The 25,196-nt window shown below is 50.5% G+C and overlaps 1 protein-coding gene across 3 annotated transcripts in view; it reads left to right on the forward strand.

Moving 5' to 3' along the window:
* The window catches only part of LOC129059744 (uncharacterized), a 43,341-nt gene that overhangs the window by 16,562 nt on the left and 1,583 nt on the right, over nucleotides 1-25,196 (forward strand). The window contains exon 2 of one of the 3 annotated variants that reach the window (XM_054556825.2): nucleotides 14,609-18,428. The exons of 1 other annotated variant lie outside the window; for it this stretch is intronic. In XM_054556825.2, the coding sequence (XP_054412800.1) occupies nucleotides 14,609-14,643 (35 nt within the window). In that variant the 3' untranslated portion in view covers nucleotides 14,644-18,428. Of the gene's footprint in view, nucleotides 1-3,915; nucleotides 3,996-14,608; nucleotides 18,429-25,196 lie in introns of those variants that run through there. One more of the 3 variants, XM_054556819.2, reaches the window with a different exon arrangement.

A 25,196-nucleotide genomic window follows, 5' to 3' on the forward strand; every position in this document is an offset into this window, starting at 1 on the left:
CACTTGGTGTCAGTTTTACAGGGTCTGGTGACCAGGATGAATGATGCATGGAATCACAACCCAGACTGCAGTTCAGGAGTTTCCCAAGCAGGCAAGGCTCTGTTTCCCAAGAAAGGGGGTGTGGATACGAGATATTCTGCCCTTATTCTTATTTTTTCCTAATGTTCTTTTAGATTTATAAAATAAGTAATAATACTCATAGAAACTCAAACAGGCCAGACGCGGTGGCTCATGCCTGTAATCGCAGCACTTTGGGAGGCTGAGGCTGGAGAAACACTTGAGCCCAAAGGTTTGAGACCAGCTTGGACAACATAGTAAGACCCTGTCTCTAAAAGAATTGTTTTAAACATTAGCCGGGTTGCCAGGTGCGGTGGCTGACGTCTGTAATCCCAGCACTTTGGGAGGCCGAGATGGGTGGATCACCTGAGGTTAGGAGTTCGAGACTAGCCTGGTCAACATAGTGAAACCCCGTCTCTACTAAAAATACAAAAAATTAGCCAGGTGTGGTGGCGCACACCTGTAATCCCAGCTACTCGGGAGGCTGAGGCAGGAGAATTACTTGAATCCGGGAGGCAGAGGTTGCAGTGAGCCGAGATCACACCACGGCACTCCAGCCTGAAGGACAGGGTGAGACTCCGTCTCAAAAAAAAAAAAGAAAAAAAAAGATTAGCTGGGCGTGGTATGGTGGTGCGCACCTGCGGTCCCAGCTACTAGAGAAGCTGAGGGGGTAAGATGGATGGCTGGAGCCGGGGAGGTCAAGGCTTTGGTGAGCTATGATCATGCCACTGTGCTCCAGCTCAGGGTGGGACAGAGCCAGACCCTGTCTCTAAAAAAAAAAAAAAAAAAAGTCAAGCAATTCATATGTAGATGCAGTTAATGAGCTGGGCCTATTTCTGTCCTGCTTCTTCCCCAAGTCCCCAAACATGTCCCATATCAGCTTTGGGCATGTGTCCTTCCAGCTCACCCACTTCTTGGAGATGGTTTCTGTTGACTATTTGCTGAACTGTGTGGCCGCCCAGAAAATACTCCAGGGAGTGTGATGTGCGTCTATTTCCGGAGCCTCATTTCAGCAGGACTGGTGCCTGGTCAAGGTCTAGACACTCCACCTCAGGGCCTGCCGTGGAGCAGCCAGAACCCTGGCTTCCCCCAGGTCCCCTAGACAGGCTACTGTCACCTCTGCCCAGCTCTGGACTCTGGGGGCTCCCCAGATGAACGCACGGCTCCCTCTCCCCCAGGCCCTCATCGGGGACAGGTGGCCTCTGCATGTTCCACTGGTCTGGCAGGTCAGGAACTCAGATTGCTTTAACAGTGGGTGAGGCTTTTATGTATTCAGGTGAGACAACGAATGTGAAAGCTCATTGTCACCTGTAAAGCACTACCAGTCTGCTGTGACGATGACAGGATGATGAGAACTGTCATTGCTCCTTCTTGTTCCTGTGGCTTTACTGTAGGACCTTGAGAGCCGGAACAGCAGAGGGGAGGTTCTGAGGGTCTAGAAGCCTCGGCAAGGGGCTGTTGCAGCCAGGAGCAGTCAGGCAGGGTCACCCATGCAGGGGCAGCCAAGTGGCTTGCCCAAGCTGGGGTCTATGCCCAGAGGATCCTCCAAAGATGCTGACCCCGTGAAGCCTGGCATCGCCCAGGGAGGAGCTGTCACCACCATGGCCCTCTGGGCTACTAAAAACAACCATTTGCCCAGGACTTGCAAGGAAGAGAGAGAGAGTTCTCAGTGGATGAGAACAGTTTTTCAGTGGCAGTGCTATGGACATTTGGGGCCAGATGATTTTTTGTGGTGGGGGCTGCCCTGTGCACTGTAGGATGTTTAGCAGCATTCCTGGCTTCTACCCATTAGAAGCCAGGAGCACTCCCTACCCTTCAATTGTGATAATCAAAAACGTCTGTTTTTTTTTCTTCTTTTTTTTTGAGACAGAGTCTTGCTCTGTCACCCAGGCTGGAGTGCAGTGATGCGATCTCGGCTCACTGCAACCTCCACCTCCCAGTCTCAAGTGATTCTCCTGCTTCACCCTCCCAAGTAGTTGGGATTACAGGTGCGTGCCAACATGCCCAGTTAATTTTTGTATTTTTAGTGGAGATAGGGTCTTGTCATGTTGGCCAGGCTGGTCTCAAACTCCTGACCTCAAGTGATCTGCCTGCCTCGGCCTCCCAAAGTGTTGGGATTACAGGCATGAGCCACCACACCCGGCCCCAAAAATGTCTTTAGATATTGCCAAATGTCCCCTGGGTGACAAAATCATCCCCCAAACTGCTGGATTAGAGGCTTTAGAAATGGATTTTCTGTGGCCACTGCTTCACCATTGTAAGCTGCCTCTCACTTGGGTGCAGTTTTCTTTGTTCCTTTTCCAAAAAGCTGACCTCATCGGGCCCATTTGTTTGTTTCGTTGACTCACCCAGTCTAACCACAAGCAGCCTTCCTCCTCTGGGGGATCCCAAATGACTTATCATGGGACTTTGTATGTAAATTTCAAAGATTATTTTCTACTAAATCAGAGGCAGAAATCCTCAACTTCTTTTTTAGCAGCCTTGGTAAATACTTCCTTAAAGTGTTTAAGGGGCGTGCCGCACTCCTGCTGGTGGTCTGATTGTGAACACCTTTGCTGTTCAGTTCCCTGAAATCGCCAAATATTTCCCTCTCGTTTGGGTCTCAGCCCAGTGACTAGCGGATGATCTAAGGGCCAGCGCGGTCTGAGTTGGCTAGTGCATGGGGGATTTTCTTAAGGCCTTTGACCCGGGGACTGGTGTGGGAGGAAGGCAAAGGCCTGGTTGTTTATGAGCAAGGAGGAGTCAGGTCCCAGGATGGAGCCCTTTGGGGTCACTGCCCTGGGCCCTGCCCCTCTCCTGCACATCAGGCCCCCTGGGCAAGGCCCGTGTGTTTGCAGGACCCTCTTGGGGCAGCAGAGCCAGTGCCGGCTTTGAGAGAGGGCTTCACTTTCTTTCTTTCTTTTTTTTTTTTTTTAAGTAGAGATGGGGTTTCTCCATGTTGGTCAGGCCGGTCTTGAACTCCTGACCTCAGGTGATCTGCTCTCCTCGGCCTCCCAAAGTGCTGGGATTACAGGCGTGAGCCACCGCGCCCGGCCAGGGCTTCACTTTCAAGCTCAGTGCTGCTCTGAGGGGTGGACACAGCCCTGAGGTCAGTAGCCGAAGAGCTGCCTGGCCACACTCAGCAGCAGTTAGCCTTCTCCTCCTGCGCCCCGTGAGTGAGGCTGTACCCTGGTAGGAAGGAGGTTGGGCTCTGTCTGAATTCCATCACGGGTCCTCTCCTGGGCTCCTTGCCCTGCTTTGTTGCCTCCTTAGGAGGATGCGTTCTGGTTTCCTAGAGGGCTTTATGTCTTAACATCCACTGTGCATTCAAAACCCAAGTTATCAAGACCACAGGGCACCACAACCCTCTTCTTGGCCTTGCCGTTTCTATTCTTCAGTGACTCCCAGAGGTTTGGCTTGATTGGCAGCTTAGAAGCACATGATTGAACTTGAGCAGTGGTTGAAACTCAGAGTCAGATGCCTGGCCCGCCCCAATCCCAGGCACAGAGTCTGTGACCTCACACCCAGGCTGTGCTGTGTACTCAGTTGTTCAGTATCGACTTGAGTTTGACGGGCATCAGGGGCCAGGGAGTGAAAGGGAAGAGAAGCCAAACCTGGCTGCTAAGGGCTCTCAGTCCTGGATGGCAGGAAAATAGTGGCCTTGCCGCTAGACCTGATGCCACCTGCCCCTCCAGCTGTACCCTCTCAACACCTTGGGTAATACCTCAAGCCCCACATCCTCTTCCAAGCCAGACAGGACCCCAAGTGCTGGCTGATCCTTATTGAAGGGTAGGGACAGGAGGGACCCGTGGGACTGTGTGTGCTCAGAGCGGAGTTCTGGAGCACCTGCAGCAGCTGGAACTGTTTCTTTGCTCCCAGGGCTGTCCTCCGTGCCTTTACCTGTGCTGGGCCCTGGCAGAGCTCTGAGTCTTCCGGATTCCAGCGTCCATAGTAGCTAGTCTGTCGACTGCTGGAGGAAAGCCGCTTTCCCAAAATAGCCACCCAGGGGGAAAGAGCAGCCCTGGAATTTGACCCTGACGATCACCGTGACGGGGCTGCTGGCCCCACCTGGGCTAACCTCCACGACATCACGGAAGGACTATTGGTTAGTTGTGGGGGCCAGGATTTTTCCTCTGTCCCCCTCCCCTCTTCTTCTTCCCTTTCTTCTTTTTCTCTGCCAGCTTCACGTTTGAAATTCTGGTGACACCAAGGGGAGATGCTCCAGTGCCTGTCCAGCTGGGGGGCAGGTCACATGGTGGGAGCAGAGAGGGGAGGGCACTTGTGCGCCTGCACCTCTCGGCAGGTGAATGCACACCTATGGAGGGGCCTGGGTGCTGGCAGTGAGCCCTGCTCCCTGCGGCCGTGCCAGGCCCAGAGGCGGCAGCAAGCTGAACAGGTCAGACAGGTGGAGCCAGCCTGGGGAAGCTGCAGGACCAGAGCTGACATCCGATCAATCCAAGGTCCTTCTTTGGTCCACAGAGCAGGTAACCCACCCTTTTTTTTCTTTTTTTTTTTTTTTTCTTTCTTTTTTTTTTCTGGTTTAATTCACTGACAACTTTAGGGAACATTTACAACCCGAGAAAAAGGCCATTGAGATTGGGGGGAAATCGCGAATTTGTTTGAAGAGGGATTTGTGGTGTTTTGTGTGGAGGAAATTTGGCCTCGGCATTAGAAAAGCATTTCTAATTTTCAGGTCTTTGATTCTGAAAGCAGATTTCTTATGGAGCCTGGGTGCTGGGTGGCAAATTGGAGAGGCAAAGCCCAGAAGCCATGAGAGTTTTCCTGTGACTGCCGATGGAACACCGTGGGAGGCTGTAGTTCGGTGGCCTGTTTGCCTCCATAAGGAGGGGCTGGGGCGGAGACAAGGTGGTCGGGGGACTGCTCTGCGACAGGACTTGGCTGTATGGGAGAAGCTCTCCCAGTTCCTACTCAGAGAAACACACGGAGGGCTGGACTCCCTCCAAAATTCAAATTTATGCTACAGTCCCTTACTGGGGCTGGATTTTACTTGGAGATTGTTTGAGGTTTTGAAATCACCTCTCCTGGTAAGAAGACTCCGTCTCCTGTGTTCTTGCCCCCTCTGTATCTTGGCCAGTGATGGTTCCCTTAGACAAACTGATGGGGGATTTCTGGCCTGAGGACAGGAAGAAAAGGAGCCAGGTCTGTTTCAGCGAAGGACAAGCCCAGGACACCCCACCTGAAACTAGGACTAGTTTTGCCCAGTTTGGCATCATTGAAAACACATTTGCCCTCTTCCTTGAACCAGGCTGTGCCTTCTTCTATGTGTTCCCCTGCCACGGAACATCACCCAAACACTTTAATGGGAAGGGGAGAGGTAAGAGCAGATACAATGCTTGTCTGAAACCCCTGTTGCATGGCATTCTCTGCAGGGACAGGACAGGGAAGCAGTTTTTGCTGTTACTGAACGCTTTGTGACAGAGATGCTGTTTGTTAAGTGATTTGCTTTTTTACAAAAAAAATTCCAAGGTAATTGATGATGACACAGTTGCTTAGACTATGGGATATACCAGTTAGGATTTCTTCTTCAGCTGCAAGTAAGGGAAAACCTTACTTAAAATGACTTAATCAGAACAGTAAACATTCTTTAAGGCCAGGTGCAGTGGCTCACGCCCATAATCCTAACACTTTGGGAGGCTGAAGCAGGAGGATCCCTTGATCCCAGGGGTTCGAGACCAGCCTGGGCAGCACAGGCAGACATGGGGTATCTCTACAAACAAACCAAACCAAAACAAAACAAAAAAACTAGCCAGGTGTGGTGGTGTGCACCTGTGGTCCCAGCTACTCAGGAGGCTGAGGTGGGAGAATCGCTTGAGCCCAGGAGATGGAGGCTGCAGTGAGCTGGGATTGTGCCACTGCACTCCAACCTAGGCAAAAGAGCAACGCCCTGTCTCAAAAATAAAAAAAGTAATAAACCAAGTAGTCCAGAGGTAGGGCAGCTTCAGGACAGGTGACATCCAGGCACTCAGTAATGTCAAGGACTTTGGTTCCCTCCGTATCTCTGCTCTGCTGCCCTCATCCCACTGGCTTCGTCGCCTGCCAGTTCCTCTCTCATTTGGCTCCTCCCGGAGTCTCATTTGAGTGAGGAAGCCTTTCCTAAAGCCCATGCTGACTTTCTCACACACCTCATTGGCCAGAATTGGGCTCAGCCTCAAACCAATCAGTGGCAAAGGAAGGGATGACCTCTAGGGGTTCATGAGGCACATGGCCAGGGGTGGAGGGTGGGTTACCCAAACCAAATCAGGGTCTATGAGCAGGGAGAAGAGGGGGTGTGAATTTGGGACAGGCAACCGACAGCATGTGCTACATCCAAAAATTTAAATTTACTCAGATTTTAAACTGATTTGGGGTAAAACAATAACCCTTACTCCTCAAATACATATGTATGTGTGTGTGTATATATATGTGTATGTGTGTGTGTGTGTGTGTGTATATATATATGTGTATGTGTGTGTGTGTGTGTGTGTATATATATATATATATTTTTTTTTTTAAGAAATTCTCACCAGGCACGGTGGCTCATGCCTGTAATCCCAGCACTTTGGGAGGCCGAGGTGGACAGATCACCCGAGGTCAGGAGTTCAAGACCAGCCTGGCCAGCATGGTGAAACCCCATCTCTACTAAAAATACAAAAATTAGCCGAGTGTGGTGGCGGCCGCCTGTAATCCCAGCTACTTGGGAGGCTGAGGTAGGAGAATTGTTTGAATCCAGGAAGCAGAGGTTGCAGTGAGCCGAGACCGTGCCATTGAACTCCAGCCTGGGTAACAAGAGTGAAACTCCATCTCAAAACAAAAAAGAGATTCTCAATGCAGTGGTAATTTCCGACAATCCTAGCATCTACTCTTTACCTTTCACTGCCCAGGGAGACCCCTCTTCCCAGTAAGCAGCTGGGCTGCTAGTTTTTAGGTGTTTGAGCCTTTTTTCTTGTTTTTTTTGTTTTGTTTTGTTTTGTTTTAAATGAACCTGCTGCCTCCCAGAGTTGGCCGCTTAAGGCTCCATCCAGAAGAACCAGAAAAAGGGAAAAACAGAGTCTTAAATATTAAGAGGTGTAAGATGAATGAGTCTATCGCTCTGCAAATGGCAAAGGCAACAGGCTTTTGGCTGATGGCCCCAAAGAGCCAGCAGGGCTCTCTGCCATTTACCCAGGGACGCTACGGGAATCAGCAGAGGGACAGCATTCTAACACATCATCAATAGGGCAACTAGCAACCTGCTGCAGTTTTCTCCTGTCTTCTGCGGACACGAGGGTGGTGGCCCCCCACCCCCCACAGCCGGTGAAAGCTTGTTCCAGTAGCCACGGACCTGTCAGTCATTTTTGAGACTCAAAACTTCCAAATCCATCTTTTTGACCCCGTCCCCAAGACAGCCACTCTCCTCTCTGCCATGGCTCCAACCTGGACAGAATCAGCTGCAGATCTGGATGGAGTCTCTGAAGCCCCTCTTAGCCACTAGCTTCTTCCAGGCCAGGCCAGAATTTCTTTTTTGTTGTTATTGTTGTTTCTCTTTGAGACGGAGTCTTGCTCTTGTCGCCCAGGCTGGAGAGCAGTGGCATGGTCTCAGCTCACTGCAACCTCTGCCTTCCGGGTTCAAGCTATTCTCCTGCCTCAGCCTCCTGAGTAACTGGGATTATAGGCATGCATCACCACTCCCAGGAAGTTTTTTGTATTTTTAGTAGAGACGTGGTTTCACCATGTTGGCCAGGCTGCTCTCAAACTCCTGACCTCAGGTGATCCACCCACCTCAGCCCCCCAAAGTGCTGGGATTACAGGCGTGAGCCACCGCACCTGGCCCAGGCCAGGGTTTCAAGAGGAGATGACACAGTGGCAGAAAAATTCCTTCAAGGGGACTCTGAGCTGGTGTTAAACATCCGCAGCTTCCTCTCAAAGCCTGGGAGCCTGGCTCCTCCACAGCACTGTCCTCCTTCCACGAGGATGGGCCCTTCACTAGCACTCGTGGTTTATAGGGGATTCGAGGAAACAATTGAACTGCCCTGCAGAGGGAGAGAGGAGGGTTTTGCTCTCTGGAGATATTTTTATTTTTTATTTATTTTATTTTATTTATTTATTTTTTTGAGATGGAGTTTCGGCTCTTGTCGCCCAGGCTGGAGTACAATGGCATGATCTTGACTCACTGCAACCTCCGCCTCCTGGGTTCAAGTGATTCTCCCGCCTCAGCCTCCTGAATAGCTGGGATTAGAGGCATGTGCCACTACACCCGGCTAATTTTTTTTTTGTATTTTTTAGTAGAGACAGGGTTTCACCATGTTGGCCAGGCTGGTCTTGAACTCCTGACCTCAGGTGATCCGCCCACCTCGGCCTCCCAAAGTGCAGGGATTACAGGTGTGAACCACCGTGCCCAGCCTATTTATTTTTTTAGAGACAAGGTCTCGCTCTGTCACCCAGTCTGGAGTGCAGTGGTGCGATCACGGCTCACTGCAGCCTCCACCTCCCAGGCTCAGGTGATCCTCCTGCCTCACAGGCGTGCACCACCATGCCCAGCTCATTTTTTAATTTTTTGTAGAGATAGCACCTTGCAATGTTGCCCAGACAGGTTTTGAACTCCTGTCCTCAAGCAATCCTCCCTCCTCAGCCCCTCAAAGCGTTGGGGATTATATGCATGAGCCACCACACCGGGCCGGGATATACTTCTAAACGAAAAGCTACCGGCCCAGCCTTAGCCGGTTTCGGTCATGAAAGTGGCTTTTGTTTCTGAATCCATCACCTGTGGCCCCTACATTAGCTGTGTTGGCCTTTACCCTGTTAGAGGACATTAAAGCAATCTCTTTGCTCTCATATAGTCATATTGTGTTTGGATCAGAGGGACGTCTGAGGTTTCATCTGCTTATGCAGACGGTGCCAGCTAAGCCGTGACTTTTGGGTCCAGGTGACCTCCAAAGCAGTCCTCTCCAACACATAAAGATCCTTGGGATGTAGTTGCATATGAAGGGTCTGCCACGTGTCCACTGTGCATTAGGTGCTGTTGGGGAAATGGGAGCAGAGGATGAGGTCGTGACCCCACACACCCCCAACCTGATGTTTGCTGTCGTGGTGGAATCATGCCTGCGGTGGGGGGTGAGGGTATGGGGCTTTTTTTGGTTTGGTTTGGTTTTCAGTATATTTACCAGTCCCCGCCACCAGGCTTCTAGAACAGTTCTGGCAAGAGATCCCTCCACCCGTAAACATGCTGTGTCTTCCCATTGCTCCTAAAACAAAGGCGGGTTCTTCATGGAGGCCTGCGAGGTTGCCCACTTCTCCTCCCTCACTTGTCCCTGCCTTCTTGGTTGCTTCAACAGTGTGGTCTCCTCGGCAACTTCAGCCACCACACGCCCCTCCCAGGCTGCTGGTCCTCCCTCCCCGAGCCCTACTTCACCCACCCTGATGCCCGTGGTGCGGTGTATTCCGTTACCCTTCCCTGATCTCATTGAAGAGGCCATAGGGACGATGTCCCAGCCCACCTTCTCCTCTGGAAGAGAAGCTGGGGGTCTTTCCTCCCTAGCACTGCTCCCCATTGCAATTTTGCCCAGCTGTGATTTCTTGCCTGTGTCTGCTCCACAGACATTAGATTCTCCAAGGCCCAGGACACCTGTCTGTCCCCTCGCCATGACTGGTGAACACCCAGCACGGTGTCCACGGGTCAGAGGCTCTCAGTGGCTGTGTGTTGGATGTGGAGGGGACCGTCCTGCTTCTGGGAGATGTGCTGTGGGGCTGAGGAGGTTTCCTGAGTGAATTTTCATATCCCAGTGATGGTGAGAGCTCCTGTGTTTCTGGGAATCATACCATTGGAGAGCATCATTACCAGAATCAGCATTTTCTTTTCTTCTTCTTCTTCTTTTTTATTTTTGAGACAGAGTCTTGCTCTGTTACCCAGTCTGGAGTGCAGTGACACCATCTCGGCTCACTGTAACCTCCGCCTTATGGGTTCAAACAATCCTCTCGCCTCAGCCTCCCGAGTAGTTGGGATTACAGGCACCTGCCACCACGCCTGGCTAGTTTTTGTGTTTTTAGTAGAGACAGGGGTTTCACCATGTTGCCCAGGTTGGTCTTAAACTCCTGACCTGAAGTGATCCGCCCACCTCAGCCTCCCAAAGTGCTGGGATATACGGGCGTGACCCACCGCACCCAGCCAGAATCAATGTTTTCTTTTGTGCTGAAGGAGCTCACAACCCCTCTGGAGTTCTGTTCCCTGCTAAAGATGGCTTCTGATTTTCTCGAATTCCTCCTGGTTTGCTGGACCAGCAGGGCTGGCTAGGCAGCAAGACACATCAGGCCTGGGGCCTTATACATCTTATGTTTAATGCAGCAGAAGCTGGGCCTGATACTTAGAGCGAAGGCCTTTCTGTAGAAAGGAACATCATTTAAATCTCTGTCCTCAGGTTGTGACTCCAGGGAAGTCTGACTTGGTTAAAGATTGCTGACTTGGTGCATTTTGTATTTTGTGGAACACAATCAATTTTCATGTATTGATTAATTATTCCCCATTGCCTAAAATCCTGGCCTCCTCTCTCTCGACGGAGAAGGCTGTCCCCAAAGTCCAGGCCTAGAATCTTTGACTGGAAAGACTGTCCTGAGAGTCCAGGCCTCCTCTCTCTGACTGGAAAGACTGTCCTGAGAGTCCAGACCTCTTCTCCCTGACTGGAAAGACTGTCCTGAGAGTCCAGGCCTCCTCTCTCTGACTGGAAAGACTGTCCTGAGAGTCCAGGCCTCCTCTCTCTGACTGGAAAGACTGTCCTCAGAGTCCAGGCCTCCTCTCTGTGACTGGAAAGACTGTCCTCAGAGTCCAGGCCTCTTCTCTCTGACTGGAAAGATTGCCCTCAGAGTCCAGGCCTCCTCTCTCTGACTGAAAAGATTGTCCTCAGAGTCCAGGCCTCCTCTCTCTGACTGGAAAGATTGCCCTCAGAGTCCAGGCCTCTTCTCTCTGACTGGAAAGATTGCCCTCAGAGTCCAGGCCTCTTCTCTCTGACTGGAAAGATTGCCCTCAGAGTCCAGGCCTCTTCTCTCTGACTGAAAAGACTGCCCTCAGAGTCCAGGCCTCTTCTCTCTGACTGGAAAGATTGCCCTCAGAGTCCAGGCCTCTTCTCTCTGACTGAAAAGACTGTCCTCAGAGTCCAGGCCTCCTCTCTCTGACTGGAAAGACTGTCCTCAGAGTCCAGGCCTCTTCTCTCTGACTGGAAAGATTGCCCTCAGAGTCCAGGCCTCTTCTCTCTGACTGAAAAGACTGCCCTCAGAGTCCAGGCCTCTTCTCTCTGACTGGAAAGATTGCCCTCAGAGTCCAGGCCTCTTCTCTCTGACTGAAAAGATTGTCCTCAGAGTCCAGGCCTCCTCTCTCTGACTGGAAAGACTGTCCTCAGAGTCCAGGCCTCTTCTCTCTGACTGAAAAGACTGTCCTCAGAGTCCAGGTCTCCTCTCTCTGACTGGAAAGACTGTCCCCAAGTGATTCTCCCCCCTTGAGCTCCCAAAGTGTTGGGATTACGCATGTGAGCCACCATCCAATTTTTTATTTTTATTTTTAGAGACAGGGTCTTGCTCTGTCACCCAGGCTAGAGCGCAGTGGCTCACTGCAGCCTCAATTCCTGGGCTCAAGTGATCCTCCCACCTTGGCCTCTTGAGTAGCTGGGACTACAGGCATGAACTCCCACCACCACCTCCTCTGTCTAACCAGAAAAAATTGTCCCTGAAGTCCAGGCCTTCTCTCTCTGACTGGAAAGATTGTCCACAGAGTCCAGACCTCCTCTCTCTAACTAGAAAGATTGTCCCTAAAGTCAGAGCCTCCTCTTTCTGACTAGGAGGATTTTCTTCTCCATCTGAGGGTCCTGACTCAGGAGGAAGAGGAAGGGCCCCCTCCTGACCTTCTGGTGCCTGGGGCAGCAGCCTTCATGGGTAGATGCCTTCACCCAGGTGGCTGTCTGGATTCAGAAAATGGAATTCTGTTTGGAAGTCTGGGGCAGGGGCTGCTGAGCAGTGGAAGGTGCGTGTGGTTTGGCTCGGATGTCCCTGGGATCTTACTCTCTCTCTCTTCTGAACCATCTCTTCCTCTGGGACCATTTCCGAGCCTGAGGAGTGGGCCGGCTGGAAGACTTGGCAGTTGCGCTTCACTGTGTTAGTGTTTGCCTGAGACCCCTGCCATGCCCAGCCCTGGAACACACGGCCCTCCCACCATCCCCATTGACCTTTGCCCTCCCTCTGGTGGCAGTGCTGGGGCTGAAGCCAGGAGCCACCATGGGGTCACATTCCCACCTCTTGCACCCCATCTCTGGATGGGCCAGCCCATCCCACACACTTCTGCTGTGCTCACAAAGTTCAAGTGTGCTGTGGTCACTATTTCCATGTGACTGTTTTCAGGGTTCTGGGGTCCCCCGCCCCGTCCAGTCTTGGCTGGGAGTTGAGGGAGGGAGGAAGCTTTGAGTTTTTGCTTGTCTGTGCTGACTTGGGGACACAACAACTGCAGGATGTACCTTTGGCATCATCCCAGAGCTGCCAAGTCTGAACTTCTAGGTTTGAACTTGGGAATCTGCATCTTACCAAAAGCTCCCCAGCCGATGCTTACACGGCGAAGCTGAGACCTGCCGCTCTAGCTGACGAGCATGCCCTGCTGGAATTTACCTTTGGGTTAAAATCTGACATATTAGGAGCTTTTTTTTTTTTTTTAAGACAGAGTCTCGCTCTGTCACCCAGGCTGGAGTTCACTGGTGTGATCTGCAACCTCTGCCTCCCAGGTTCAAGCAACTCTCCTGCCTCAGCCTCCCAGGTAGCTGGAACTACAGGCATGTGCCACCATGCCTAGCTAATTTTTGTTTGTTTTTTTTTAGTAGAGATGGGGTTTCACCATGTTGACCAGGCTGATCTCGAATTCCTGCCCTCAAGTGATCCACCCACCTCAGCCTCCCAAAGTACTGGGATTATAGGTGTGAGCCACCACGCCCGGCCTAAGAGCATTTTTCCCACACTAAAAGATAACACAGTCCAGCTGGCTTGCTTTTTAACCAGAGCATTACAGGGTCACCTGTTTGGAGGAGGAGGACTGAGGTCAGAGCAGGCTCCTGTCAACTCCAACGGGACATTTCACAGTGGCCACAACAGGCTGACCTCTGTGTCCTGTGTCCTGTGTCCTGCTGACTGTGTGTGGAGGCCTCAGAGGGGCTCTTTCCCCTTGCACAGAGAGAGACAGCACTGGCTCATGAGCCTGCTTTTTTCTGCACTACCTTACCTGGAACTCAAGTTTCTGGGACTTCCCATGCTGGGGTAGAGGTGACTTTGATCCTCCTGAAAACAGCCCTTCATGTCCCCACACCCACATGGAAGAGGAACTGTTCCATGGTGGTCCGTATCCAAAGTCACTAGATCTTGGCCTGGCATGGTGGTTCATGCCTATAACCCCAGTACTTTGGGAGGCCGAGGCGGAAGGATCACTTGAGCCTAGGAGTTTGAGACCATCCTGGGCAACATGGCGAGACCCCATCTCTATAAAAACAACAACAACAAAACAACAAGAAGTCACTAGATCTTAAAGCACTAGATCTTAAACCCTGTGATGGGCAATTTCCTTGTCAATTTAGCCAGGCTATGATACCCATGATTCAACCAAACGCTTGCCTGGGTGCTACTGTGAGGTGCGTTGTAGATGTGGTCAGCACTGATGATCACTGGCTGTAAGTAATAGGTTCTCCTCTGCGAGGTGGGTGGGCCTCATGCAATCAGTTGAAAGGCCTCAAGAGCAGAACCGAGGTTTTCCTGAAGAAGAAGAAATCCTGCCTGGGGACTGCAGTGTCAGCTCCTCCGGGGAGCTTCCGGCCTGCTGGCCTGCCCTCTGGATTTCAGACTTGCCTAGCCAGCCCCCACAATCACGTAAGCTGATTCCTTGAAATAAACTTAATCTATATCTCCTTCTGGTTCTGATTCTCTGGCAGAACTCTGATCCTCTCCCTAAACGGTGCCCGGGATGGGGGAGGAGCTGGCGCTACTTCATTGCTTCCCTTTCACGCAGACATGCTGACTTTTCAACCACTGTCCTTTTTGAATTTTTTCTCTTCCAGGGAAGTGCTGACTTTTTTTTCTCCTTGTCAGTTAGTCCTTTTGGAATCTGTTACTGGTCTCAGCCTTCTCCTCCATCCTCTCTTTTTCATTATTTTTATTTTCATTTTGTAGAGACAGTTGCTGAAGGTGGGGTCTGGCTATGTTGACCAGGCTGGTTTTGAACTTCTGGCCTCAAGTGATCCTCCTGTCTTGGCCTCCAAAATTGCTGGGATTACAGGTGTGAGCCATCACCCAATTTTTATTTTTAGAGACGGGGTCTCACCCTGTCACCCAGACTGGCGCAATCACAGCTCCCTGCAGCCTCAACTCCTGGGCTCAAGCGATCCTCCTGCCCTGGCCTCTCCAGTAGCTAGGACTACAGGCACGCATACCACCATGCCTGGCTAATTTTTTAAATTTTTTTGTAGAGATGGAGTCTTGCTATGTTGCCTGGGCTGGTCTTGAACTCCTGGCCTGAAGCGATCCTCCCGCCTCAGCCTCCTGCATCCTTTCTTTCCTCCCCACATTTCCTTCTTATCAACAGGTGCTGGGGAGAGGCAAGACAGGCCTGTCCCCTGAGTCCCCTCCGGATGCCGTGGACTGGCCAGCTGTGAGTGTTTCTTTGGCAGTGTCTTAGCTGGTTGTTGTGAGCAATAGTAAGGAAGCAATCAGCAAGTATACTGCCCTAGAAGTGCTGCACGTTGTGGGGCCCGAGAGGGAAGATGAGGCGAGAGATGCCCAGACCAGTGGGAGACGCCAGGACTTCGGAAGCTCTTCTGCGCCACGGTGGGTGGTGAGGGCGGCTGGGAAAGTGAGCTCCAGGGCCCCAGGAGCAGCCTGCTCGTGGGTGCGGAAGGAAAAAGGCACAGGGGCTTGGTGTGGGCGGCTTTTGGCTGGGAGAAGTTTGCACGTAGGGAGAATAGTAGCCAGTGTTTGCAGAGCACTTACTATGCAGGAAGGCCTGTCCTAAGCATTCTAAGTGTATTACATCATGAACAAGTGTCTGTGATTAGCCCCGTCTTGCAGAGAAGGAAACAGAAGTACAAACAGAAAATGTAACTAAGCATGCAATTAATAAAAAGGGGCCAGGTTTTGAACCCAAGCAATCTGGCTCAAGAATCTGTGCCCAACCACCGGCTCCTGTTCTTAGAGATGAATGTGGAGTCCTGGAGCCTGCTCCGCATTGTAACTTGATCATGAGCGTACGCGCTCCCTGTCCCCAGGAGACAGATTTCCAGTGCAATCATAGAAAGTGCCTGTGTGGGCTTCGGGAGATGTGTCTGCCTTGGGGAGAATTTTCCTTTTCAGCTAGAGCCAGGCCCAGGATGTTGACGTCAATGAGACGCTGGTGACGTTCTCTGCTCCAGTGGCTGATGAGAAAAGTTCCTCCAAGACAGCTCAGTTGAGGAGAATTAAGTTCTCTGGGTCCCACTGCCTTCACCTACAGATGCCAACTTTGAAGCCAGTGAACTGTGAGGCCAGCTGGACTGATTGCCATGGCAATAGGAATTGGACCCAAGTCACCGGAGGATGGAGAGGGAAGACACAGTAGTGGCTTCCCCAGGTCTTGGACCACAAGGCACAATCGTGGCCTCCAGGAAGCCTGAGATAACCCGTTAGTGGGTCCTGCACTCCAACAGAGCTCGTGCAATCAGCCTCTGGTCCTCACCCTCCTCCCATTGGTGTCGTTGTGCTCTCTGACATTGACATTGAGCAGTGAGTGCTCCAGATCTCGTTCCACTGATTTTTTCCACTGTTCTCCAGTCTAGCACTTTCTGAAATTCATCCAAGCCTAAGAGGTGATGCCAAATGTCAGCGGCTTACACCTCGGACCTCATGGACTAAGACAAGCCTCTGGGGTCCATGTGGCACCAAGGATGGGGTCTTCTAATACCTTTCACACAGGCCAGGGACAGCACCTGCTGTGACCCCCACCCCCAGCCTCTGCCTCTTCTCCCGTTGCCCTTCCAGCCACTGCCCTGGGCACCTCCCCTGCTCCCGCCTCCCTGCCTGGGCCCATCTTTCTTTCCACCTCACCGATTGCAGGACTCCCTAGCGCTGGAGGGGAAGGGAGCCTGCTTCCATTCTTACCACTCTGAAAGTCAGAAGGCCCTGCAGAGAGGTTTTCTGGGATTTGGAGCCTAACCTTGGCCTTGACACGGTCCAGATGAGAAGGCCGTCCCCCAGTTAAGCCAGCCCTCCCTCCCTCTCAATGCTGGAGAGGAAACCAGGCAGCTGGTTGCTTCAGCAAACCCCATCCCTACGGGAATTGTTCTTTTTTTCCTCAAATAGACGAGTGCAGAGGACTTGCTTCAGAGAGATCCCCTTTGTAGCACGCATTCACGGGCCGTGCCCCATGCCTACTCTGCCACAAACTCCCCTCAGCTGCCCAGCCCCGTGGAGCCAGGCCTGGGCTGAAGTGGGGCCAATGAAATGCCTGGAATGCCAGCCGCAGCGACAGGCCAGCACTCAGATGCCTCTCGGGAGTTCTGACCGAAGCAGCACTGAGGACCGCTTCAGAGCAGAAGTCTACACCATTTTCCCCAGTTTTAGGCAGAAGTAAAGAATGTCTCTACCTTCTCCCAACCAGCAATTGATTCAGAGTCCTGAGCTTTTAAATTAAAGGGACCCCTCTGTTGCTTTATGCAGTAGCCAGCTTATTCATTTGAGTTCAGGTGAAATCATTTTCAAGTAACCTCTTCCTATCCAGCTTTGCTTTTAGTTATGCTGACATAAAAACAATAAAAATTATCCTTCTCAGAGTTCACCTGTAAAAGTTTCTGGATAATTAGTAAAGAAACAGAAACAGCAGACAGTTGTTGCTTCAGATAAAAGTGATGTCTGGGTCGGGCACAGTGGAGCATGCCTGTAATCCCAGCACTTTGGGAGGCCGAGGTGGATGGATCCCTTGAGTTCAGGAGTTTCAGACCAGTCTGGGCAACATCTCTACAAAAAATACAAAAATTAGCCGGGCATAGTGGCAGGACTGTAGTCCCAGCTACTCAGGAGGCTGAGGTCAGGGGATGGCTTGAGCCCAGGAGGCACAGATTGAAGTGAGCTGAGATTGCGCCGCTGTACTCCAGCCTAGGCGACAGAATCAGACCGTGTCTCAAAAAGAAAAAAGTAATTGTGGTCATTTAATTTACTTCTGCATTCTTTTTTTTTTTTTTGAAATGGACAGTGGTACCATCTCAGCTCACTGCAACCTCTGCCTTGGGGGTTCAAGTGATCCTCCTGCCTCAGCCTCATGAGTAGCTGGGATTACACGCACCCACCACCATGCCCAGCTAATTTTTGTATTTTTAGTAGAGATGGGGCTTTGCCATGTTGACCAGGCTGGACTCAAACTCCTGACCTCAGGTGATCCGCCCACCTCGGCCTCCCAAAGCACTGGGATTACAGGAATGAGCCACTGCACTCGGCCTACTTCTGCATTCCTTAGAGTGCATCCTAGCTAGGATATATTCAGTTGTCTTTAGAGCTAACAGCAGAAGAAAGGTACTTAGATGCTTATCTAGCTCTTTATCTTTCTAGAAATTCTAGAAGATGAGAGGGGCAGTGGTGGCTCCAAGGGAGTGATTTTAGGATGGACTGGGACAGAGAGGGGCTGCTTACACATACTCATACAGAGGCCATTAATTTAGGGAGTTCATGGTCCAGGAGGCTGATGGCATCTAGGCCTGTGGCAGAGTGCGCTCCTGCTGGGGAATGTATGGGCAGATTCTTGCCTATAGTTGGAGGGTTAGAGAGGAGGGATCAATAATTTAATGGCTGGACTTGAGTTTGGAAGCGAGTGGAGTTAGATACAAATTCTGTTTTTGGAGAAAGTATTTGATCTTCTTGGCTGTGAGGCAAAGCGAGGTTTAAAAATATTTTTGACTTAAAAAATATATATATGCATGTATATTTAATACCGTCTATGGATTGTGCCAATATCTATTTTATGGTTTTGATATTGTGCAGTTATACAAGGAGTTACCACTGAACGAAACTGGGGGACGGGTACACAGAATCTCTGTACTTTTTTTGTTGTTGTTGCAATTTCCTGTAAATCTATGATTATTTTAAAATAAAAAAGTTAAAGCATACGTATTTACATTTGATTAAATGCAGTGTGATATCCTGGGTTGGATTTTGGAACAAAAAAAGGCATGAGTGAAAAAACTGGTAAAATCCAAAAAAGCCTTTAGTTAAAAGTAATACCAGTGTTAATTTCTAAGTTTTGACAAATTTGCCATGGCTGTGTAAGATGCAAATGCTAGAGGAAACTGGGCGAAGAATTTGAGGGAACTCTCTGTACTATTCTTTGCAGCTTTTCTGTAAATCTACAATTATTCCAAAATAAAAGTCTATTAAAAATGTAAGTATACACACACACATTTATATTTGAACACATCTAGGCAGCCAATGCCCTTAAAGAAGGCACTTTCTTCAAACGATGCCTCTGGGATGGGTGAATAATTAAGGGCCCCTTTGACAACTGTACTGCGGGTTATGTCACTCCCTAATTTGGCTGTCTGGGCAGAGGGAATCCTAGAGAGCTTTTAAAACCAAATAGAGTCCGGGCGCAGTGGCTCACACCTGTAATCCCAGCACTTTGGGAGGCCGAGGTGGGCAGATCACCTGAGGTCAGGAGTTCGAGACCAGACTGGCTAACATGGTGAAACCCCGTCTTACTAAAAATACAAAAATTAGCTGGGCATGGTGGCGGGTGCCTGTAATCCCAATTACTTGGGAGGCTGAGGCGGGAGAATCGTTTGAACCCAGGAGGCGGAGGTTGCAGTGACCCGAGATCGCACCATTGCACTCCAGCCTGGGCAACAAGAGCGAAACTCCGTCTCAAAAAGAAAAAAACAAACAAAACAACAACAACAACAACAAAAATAGGAACCCTGATCACACGTCAGAGAGAGTTAATTGTAATACAACCCCATTTTCCAGGCTAAAACTGAGGCACAGTTGGGAACTGATGCAATTAGACTGTAATTTCCTGGAATATTTAAAACCGAATTATTTTCTGTTTTCCAAGCATGTGCTTGTAAACATACAAAATACAAATTGTAGTAGCTGTGATACATTAAAAAAAAAAAAACGGAAATGACCTTTGGTACTCTACTTAGCTCTCGTCAGGATCTGTGGTTAAAATTGGTGGGTGGGGTGAGGATCTAGGCAAAATGCAAGTATTAATTGAGCACTTACCCTGTGCCTTGCACTTGGCAGGATGCTTCCAGAGATGCTCAGGACTAGTGGGCATCAGGGGTTTTTGCTGCCCAGCTTCCATTCCTCTCCTAGCGGCACCTGATACACTACCAGGTACAGTCCAGGGGCCCCCCACCAAGATGCCTGCCCTTCCCTGGTCAAGATGACCCCAGCTTCCTGATGGAATGTGAGTCATCAAGAGCTTAGCGTACAGAGGAAACACGCTCACAGCTCACTGGCCCCATTGAGAGCTTGCTGTATGTATGTATGTTGGAGATAGAGTTTCGCTGGAGTGCAGTGGCGCGATCTCGGCTCACTGCAACCTCTGCCTCCCAGATTCAAGCGATTCTCATGCCTCCGCCTCCTAAGTAGCTGGGATTGCAGATGTGCACCACCACGCCCAGCTAATTTTCTTGTGTTTTTAGTAGAGACCGGGTTTCACCATGTTGGGCAGGCTGATTTGAATTCCTGACCTCAAGAAATAATATTTTTTTGAGACAGAGTCTCCGTCGCCCAGGCTGGAATAGAGTGGCACGATCTAGGCTTACTGTAATCTTCGCCTCCTGGGTTCAAGCAATCCTCCTGCCTCAGCCTCCCGAGTAGCCGGGATTACAGTCACACCCCACCATGCCTAATTTTTGTAGCTTTGTTAATAGTAGAGACAGGGTTTCACCATGTTGCCCAGGCTGGTCTCGAACTCCTGGCCTCAAGTGAACCGCCCGGCTCGGCCTTCCAAAATGCTGGGATTACAGGCATGAGCCACCACGCCGGGCTGAAACTCACTAACTGATACACCTCCCGTGTGGGGAGGGTGGAGGGAAGGAGCAGGAGGAGGAGAAGGAGAAATGGACTCTAACTCTTCATGCCAAGTGCTCCTCATTGTGTTCATCATCCCCCAAGGCTGGGCATCACCTGAGGCCACTGTGGACCAGCCCCTTCCTCTTCCTCTGTTGGAACTGAAAACATCAGAGTAAACTACCAAATATGAAGGCCTCTGGACTCCAGCCGAGAAGTGCTTTGTATACTTCCGAGTATTTCTGCAGCAGTGGTGCAGGCTGGTGCCACCTGTTCCCTGCCAAGACCCCTTGATGCTGCACTATTGCAAAACAAAGGATGTCTTAGTCTAATTTTCTTTTTCTTTTTCTTTTTTTTTTCCTGAGACAGGGTCTTGCTCTGTTGCCCAGGCTGAAGTGCAGTGTGCGATCATGGCTCACTGCAACCTTGAACTCTTGGGCTCAGGTGAGCCTCCCACCTCAGCCTCCTAAGTAGCTGGGACTACAGGTGTACACCATCATACTTGGCAAATGTTTACATTTTTTCTAAAGACAAGGGGTCTCATTCTGTTGCCCAGACAGGTCTTGAACTCCTCGACTCAAGCAGTCCTCCCACCTCAGCCTCCCAAAGTGCTGAGATGACAGGTGTGAGCCACCACACCTGGCTCTAATTTTCATAACTGCTACTGAAATCACAGCTGATCCCATCTGTCTTTAAATTAGTAACGTTGAGGGAGTTGTCTTTCTCGGCCAGCAGTCATTTACTCCTGAAATGAATCTGGTTAGACAGGAATCTGGTCAGGAGAGGAGAGATGAGAAGAAACAATCAACAATGTGTGAGCCTCATAGAGTCTCCCTGTGTCTGGTCTTGGAAGCTTCCACCTCACTCAGATCAGACCAGGCAGCCGACTGATGAAAGGCCCTCCTGATGACTCAGTGGCTCCTGGTGACATCACTGTGCCCTGGACACCTTTCAGCCTGCCTGTTCCTCTCTTTGCTGTCCCCCAGCAGCAGAGCTGGCTTCATGGGTGTGCAGCCTGGATGGCCACACAGGGCCCGGTGCCTAAGGGGTCCACATTTGGGGTGTGGCTATGTTGAAATATGTGAGGGTTTTTGGATGAGGGCCCTGTGAACAGAGGAGCTGTTTCTGCCCAGCGGCCTTCCACAGGGCTCGGCTGCAGGCCACAGAGATCCCACCATCCTGCACCAGCCCGGGTGGGATCAGGGCTTGGTACACACTGCCCAAGAGGGTCGGAGTGAGTAGGGCTGAGTGAGACCAGAATCCTCCCTCTCACCAAACCCAGGGCTGCCCCGGGACACACACACATAGAGAGCCCCAGGCCCTGTGTACAGGCTGCCTCTGGTCCCCATCAGAAACTCCTACAGGTAGTTCCTCAGGATGCAGGAAGGGATCTTACTGGTTTAGTGAGTTGTATCCATTTGCAACCTCCGCCTCCCAGGTTCAAGTGATTCTCCTGCCTCAGCCTCCCAAGTAGCTGGGAACACAAGTGTGGCCCATCACACCCGGCTAATTTTTGTACTTTTAGTAGAGACGAGGTTTCACCATGTTGGCCAGGCTGGTCTCAAACTCCTGACCTTAAGTAATCCACTTGCCTTGGCCTCCCAAATTGCTGGGATTACAGGCGTGAGCCACCACGTGCGGCCCCCCACAGGCCTCTCTGCTCGGCTTAGAGATGCTGTCTTCTCCTTGTGTTTCCACTGGTCTTCCCTGGGTTCTTATCTGTGTCCATGTTTCCTTTTTTTTTTTTTTTTGAGACAGGGTCTCACTCTGTCGCCCAGGCTGGAATGCAGTGGCATGACCTGGACTCACTGCAGCCTCAACCTCCCAGCCTCAATTGACTCCCCCCTTCACCCTGAGTATCTGGGGCTATAGGTGTGTGCCACCATGCCTGGCTGATTTTTTGGTATTTTTAGTAGAGATGAGGTTTCACCATGTTGCCCAGGCTGGTCTTGAACTCCTGAGCTCAAGCAATCTGCCTGCCTTGGCCTCCCAAAGTGCTGGGATGACAGGCGTGAGCCACTGCACCCGGCCCATGTTTCCTCTTAAGGACACAATCATACTGGTTTAGGGTGCACCCTAACGATCTCATTTTAACTTAGTTACCTTTTAAAGACCCTATCTTCAAATACAGTCATATCCTGAGGTAATGGAGGCTAAGATCTCAAAATATGAATGGGGGGCTGGGCACGGTGGCTCACACCTGTAATTCCAGCACCTTGAGTGGCCGAGACCAGCCTGGGCAACATAGTGAGACTCCATCTCTACAAAAAATTTTTAAAAAGTATGGCTGGGCGCGGTGGCTCACGCCTGCAATCCCAGCACTTTGGGAGGCGGAGGTGGGAAGATCACCTGAGGTCAGGAATTCAGGACCAGCCTGGTCAACATGGTGAAACCCCATCTCTACTAAAAATACAAAAATTAGCCGGGCGTGGTGATGGGCACCTGTTATCCCAGCTACTAGGGAGGCTGAGGCAGGAGAATCGCTTGAACCCGGGAGGCAGAGGTTGCAGTGAGCCGAGACTGCACCACTGCACTCCAGCCTGGGTGACAAAACGAGACTCCATCTCAAAAAAAGAAATAAAAGAAATACAAATAAAAAATTTTTAAAAAGCATATGGATGGGGAGGGGGGACAATTCAGCTCATAACGGGGATCTTTCTGGACACTCAGAACCAAGCTTTAATAGCTTGACAATGTCTTTCAGTCTGAAACACAGAGATGCTGCCAACCCAGGGCCTGCCCCTCCATCGCAGGAAGAGGCCACACCATGAGCCTCGTGCCAGCAAAATGTGGCTGTGGTTGCTTGCTCAAGGGAAAGGCTGATGCGTGTTACTTCACGCTGGCTTTCAGAGCCACAGGAAGAGGCTGCGCAGGGGACGGGAGTCAACCGTTCCCCAGTTCCTGTGGCGCCTGAGCAAGAGAACAGGAGTGTGAGCCCAGGGCTTGGGACAGACATGGGCAAGACGCTCGTGTGTGGGAATGGCTGCTGGAAGCCTGTGCGTGGTCACCAGGGGTCTGGGAGGCAGGGGCCAGGCTGTGACAGTGGTTCCCAAACAGCCCAGGAGCTCTGTAAACCTTAAGGCTCTGATCGCCCATATAGGGCAGGGCAAGCATCTGTATCTTTAGAGGGCTCCCAGACAGGGTGCAGAAATGACTTGTGTCCCGAGATGATCACTGCAGTCGCTGATGGCTCTCTGGGGGTTCATATACTTTTGTAGGTTTGAAATTTTTCATAACAAAAAGTTAAAAGGGAGGAAAAAAGGAAGGAAGGAGGGAGAGGGAGAAGGGAAGGAAGGATGGAAGACAGGAGGGAGGGAGGGAAGAAGGAAGGAGAGAGGGAAGGAAGGAAGAAAAGAAAGGAGGGATGGAAGGAAGGAAAGAAGGAAGGGAGAGAGGGAGGGAGGCAGGAAGGAAGGAAGGAAAAAAGGAAGGAGCGGCTGAGCACAGTGGCTTATGCCTATAATTTCAGCACTTTGGGATGCTGAGGTAGGAGGATCACTGGAGGTCAGGAGTTCAAGACCAGCCCGGCCAAAATGGTGAAACTCTGTCTCTACTAAAAATACAAAAATTAGCAGGTGGTGGCACGCACCTGTAGTCCCAGCTACTCAGGAGGCTGAGGCAGGAGAATCGCTTGAACCCAGGAAGTGGAGGTTGCAGTGAGCTATCGCACCACTGCACCCCAGCCTGGCTGGGCGACAGAGCGAGAGAGTGAGACTCTGTCTCAAAAAAAAAAAAAAAAAAAAAAGGAAGGAGGAATGGAAGTAAGGAAAAAAAGCTCCGAGAGGATTCTGATGCCAGCCCCTGTTAGGATGAAGGTGGGAGGGAGGAAGCCCTAACCTGCCCAGGGCTTCCTGTGACTCGGGTGAAGCAGTGCCTCCTGGTGGTGAGGAGGCAGCACTACTGGTATAAACCGGTCGTGACGTGCAGACTGGGTGTGAATGTGGGGCCAGGACAATGTGTGTCGTGGGGTTGACTGGGGGAAGCTAGGCAAGCCTTTGGAGCAGGCCCATAACTTTGGTTATACCACAAACCCCTTTGTCAGTCTAGTGAACTCTCTGGATTCTCAGGATAAACGCATAAATTACATGGGATTACAAAGCTAACTAATCATAGTGAAATACAATGATTGAAATACTTGATAAAGCCAAATTTGGTATAGCGTGGTAGATATGACAGTAGTAGTGTGTCATAGTAGATAGCAGTAATGTGCCGATGAGAGTATTAGCACATTAAATAATATCCAATAACAACTGGTCTAATAACTATAATTTTTAAAAGTAGTGAGGAGAATTCATGATATTTTGCAACAACTCCAACATATAAAAAATCTGCAATTTCTATTGTTAACAGAATCATATGTACTACTATAACAAACAACAAAAACCTCCCAAAGGCCAGGCATGGTGGCTCACACCTGTGGTCCCAGCACTTTGGGAGGACGAGGCAGGAGGATCCCCTGAGCCCAGGAGTTCGAGGCTGCAGTGAGCTATGATCGCACCATCGCACTCCAGCCAGGGCAACAGAGCAAGACCCTGTCTCAAAACAAAGCAAACAAAACAAAACAACCTCTTGAAACTTATTGCCCATCTTTATTCATGAATAAAGAAAATGGGCGATTGCTATGAGAAGTCAGTGAAAACAAAGAAGTGCCTGGTCGCCCTGCAGGTGCTGGACCACCAGCTGAGACCCTGCCTTAGAAAGGCAGCAAAGGGCCCACTGCACCTCCCTGTCATCTGGCTGCTCCATATTCCCACTATGTGTTCCACAAAGATTGATCGAGGGCCTACTGTGTGTGGCAGACACTGCACAATATAGACCAGACATCTGCCTTTAGCAAGCATGCATTCTACAGGGACAGATGATAAGCCAACAATACACAGAACATATTCTACCAGCTCATCTTTTTTTTTTTCCTTTTTTCTTTCTTTTTTTTTTTTTTGAGACAGGCTCTCACTCTGTCACCCAGACTGGAGTGCAGTGGCACAACCATGGCTCACTGCAGCCTTGACTGCCCAGGCTCAAGCAATTCTCCCACCTCAGTCTTCCGAGTAGCTGGAACTATAGGCATGTGCCACCAAACTTGGCTAATTTTTTTTTTTTTTTTTTTTTTTTTTGAGATGGAGTTTCACTCTTGTCGC

This window comes from Pongo abelii, chromosome 1, assembly GCF_028885655.2.
Source record: "Pongo abelii isolate AG06213 chromosome 1, NHGRI_mPonAbe1-v2.0_pri, whole genome shotgun sequence".
NCBI classification, from domain to species: Eukaryota; Metazoa; Chordata; class Mammalia; order Primates; family Hominidae; genus Pongo; species Pongo abelii.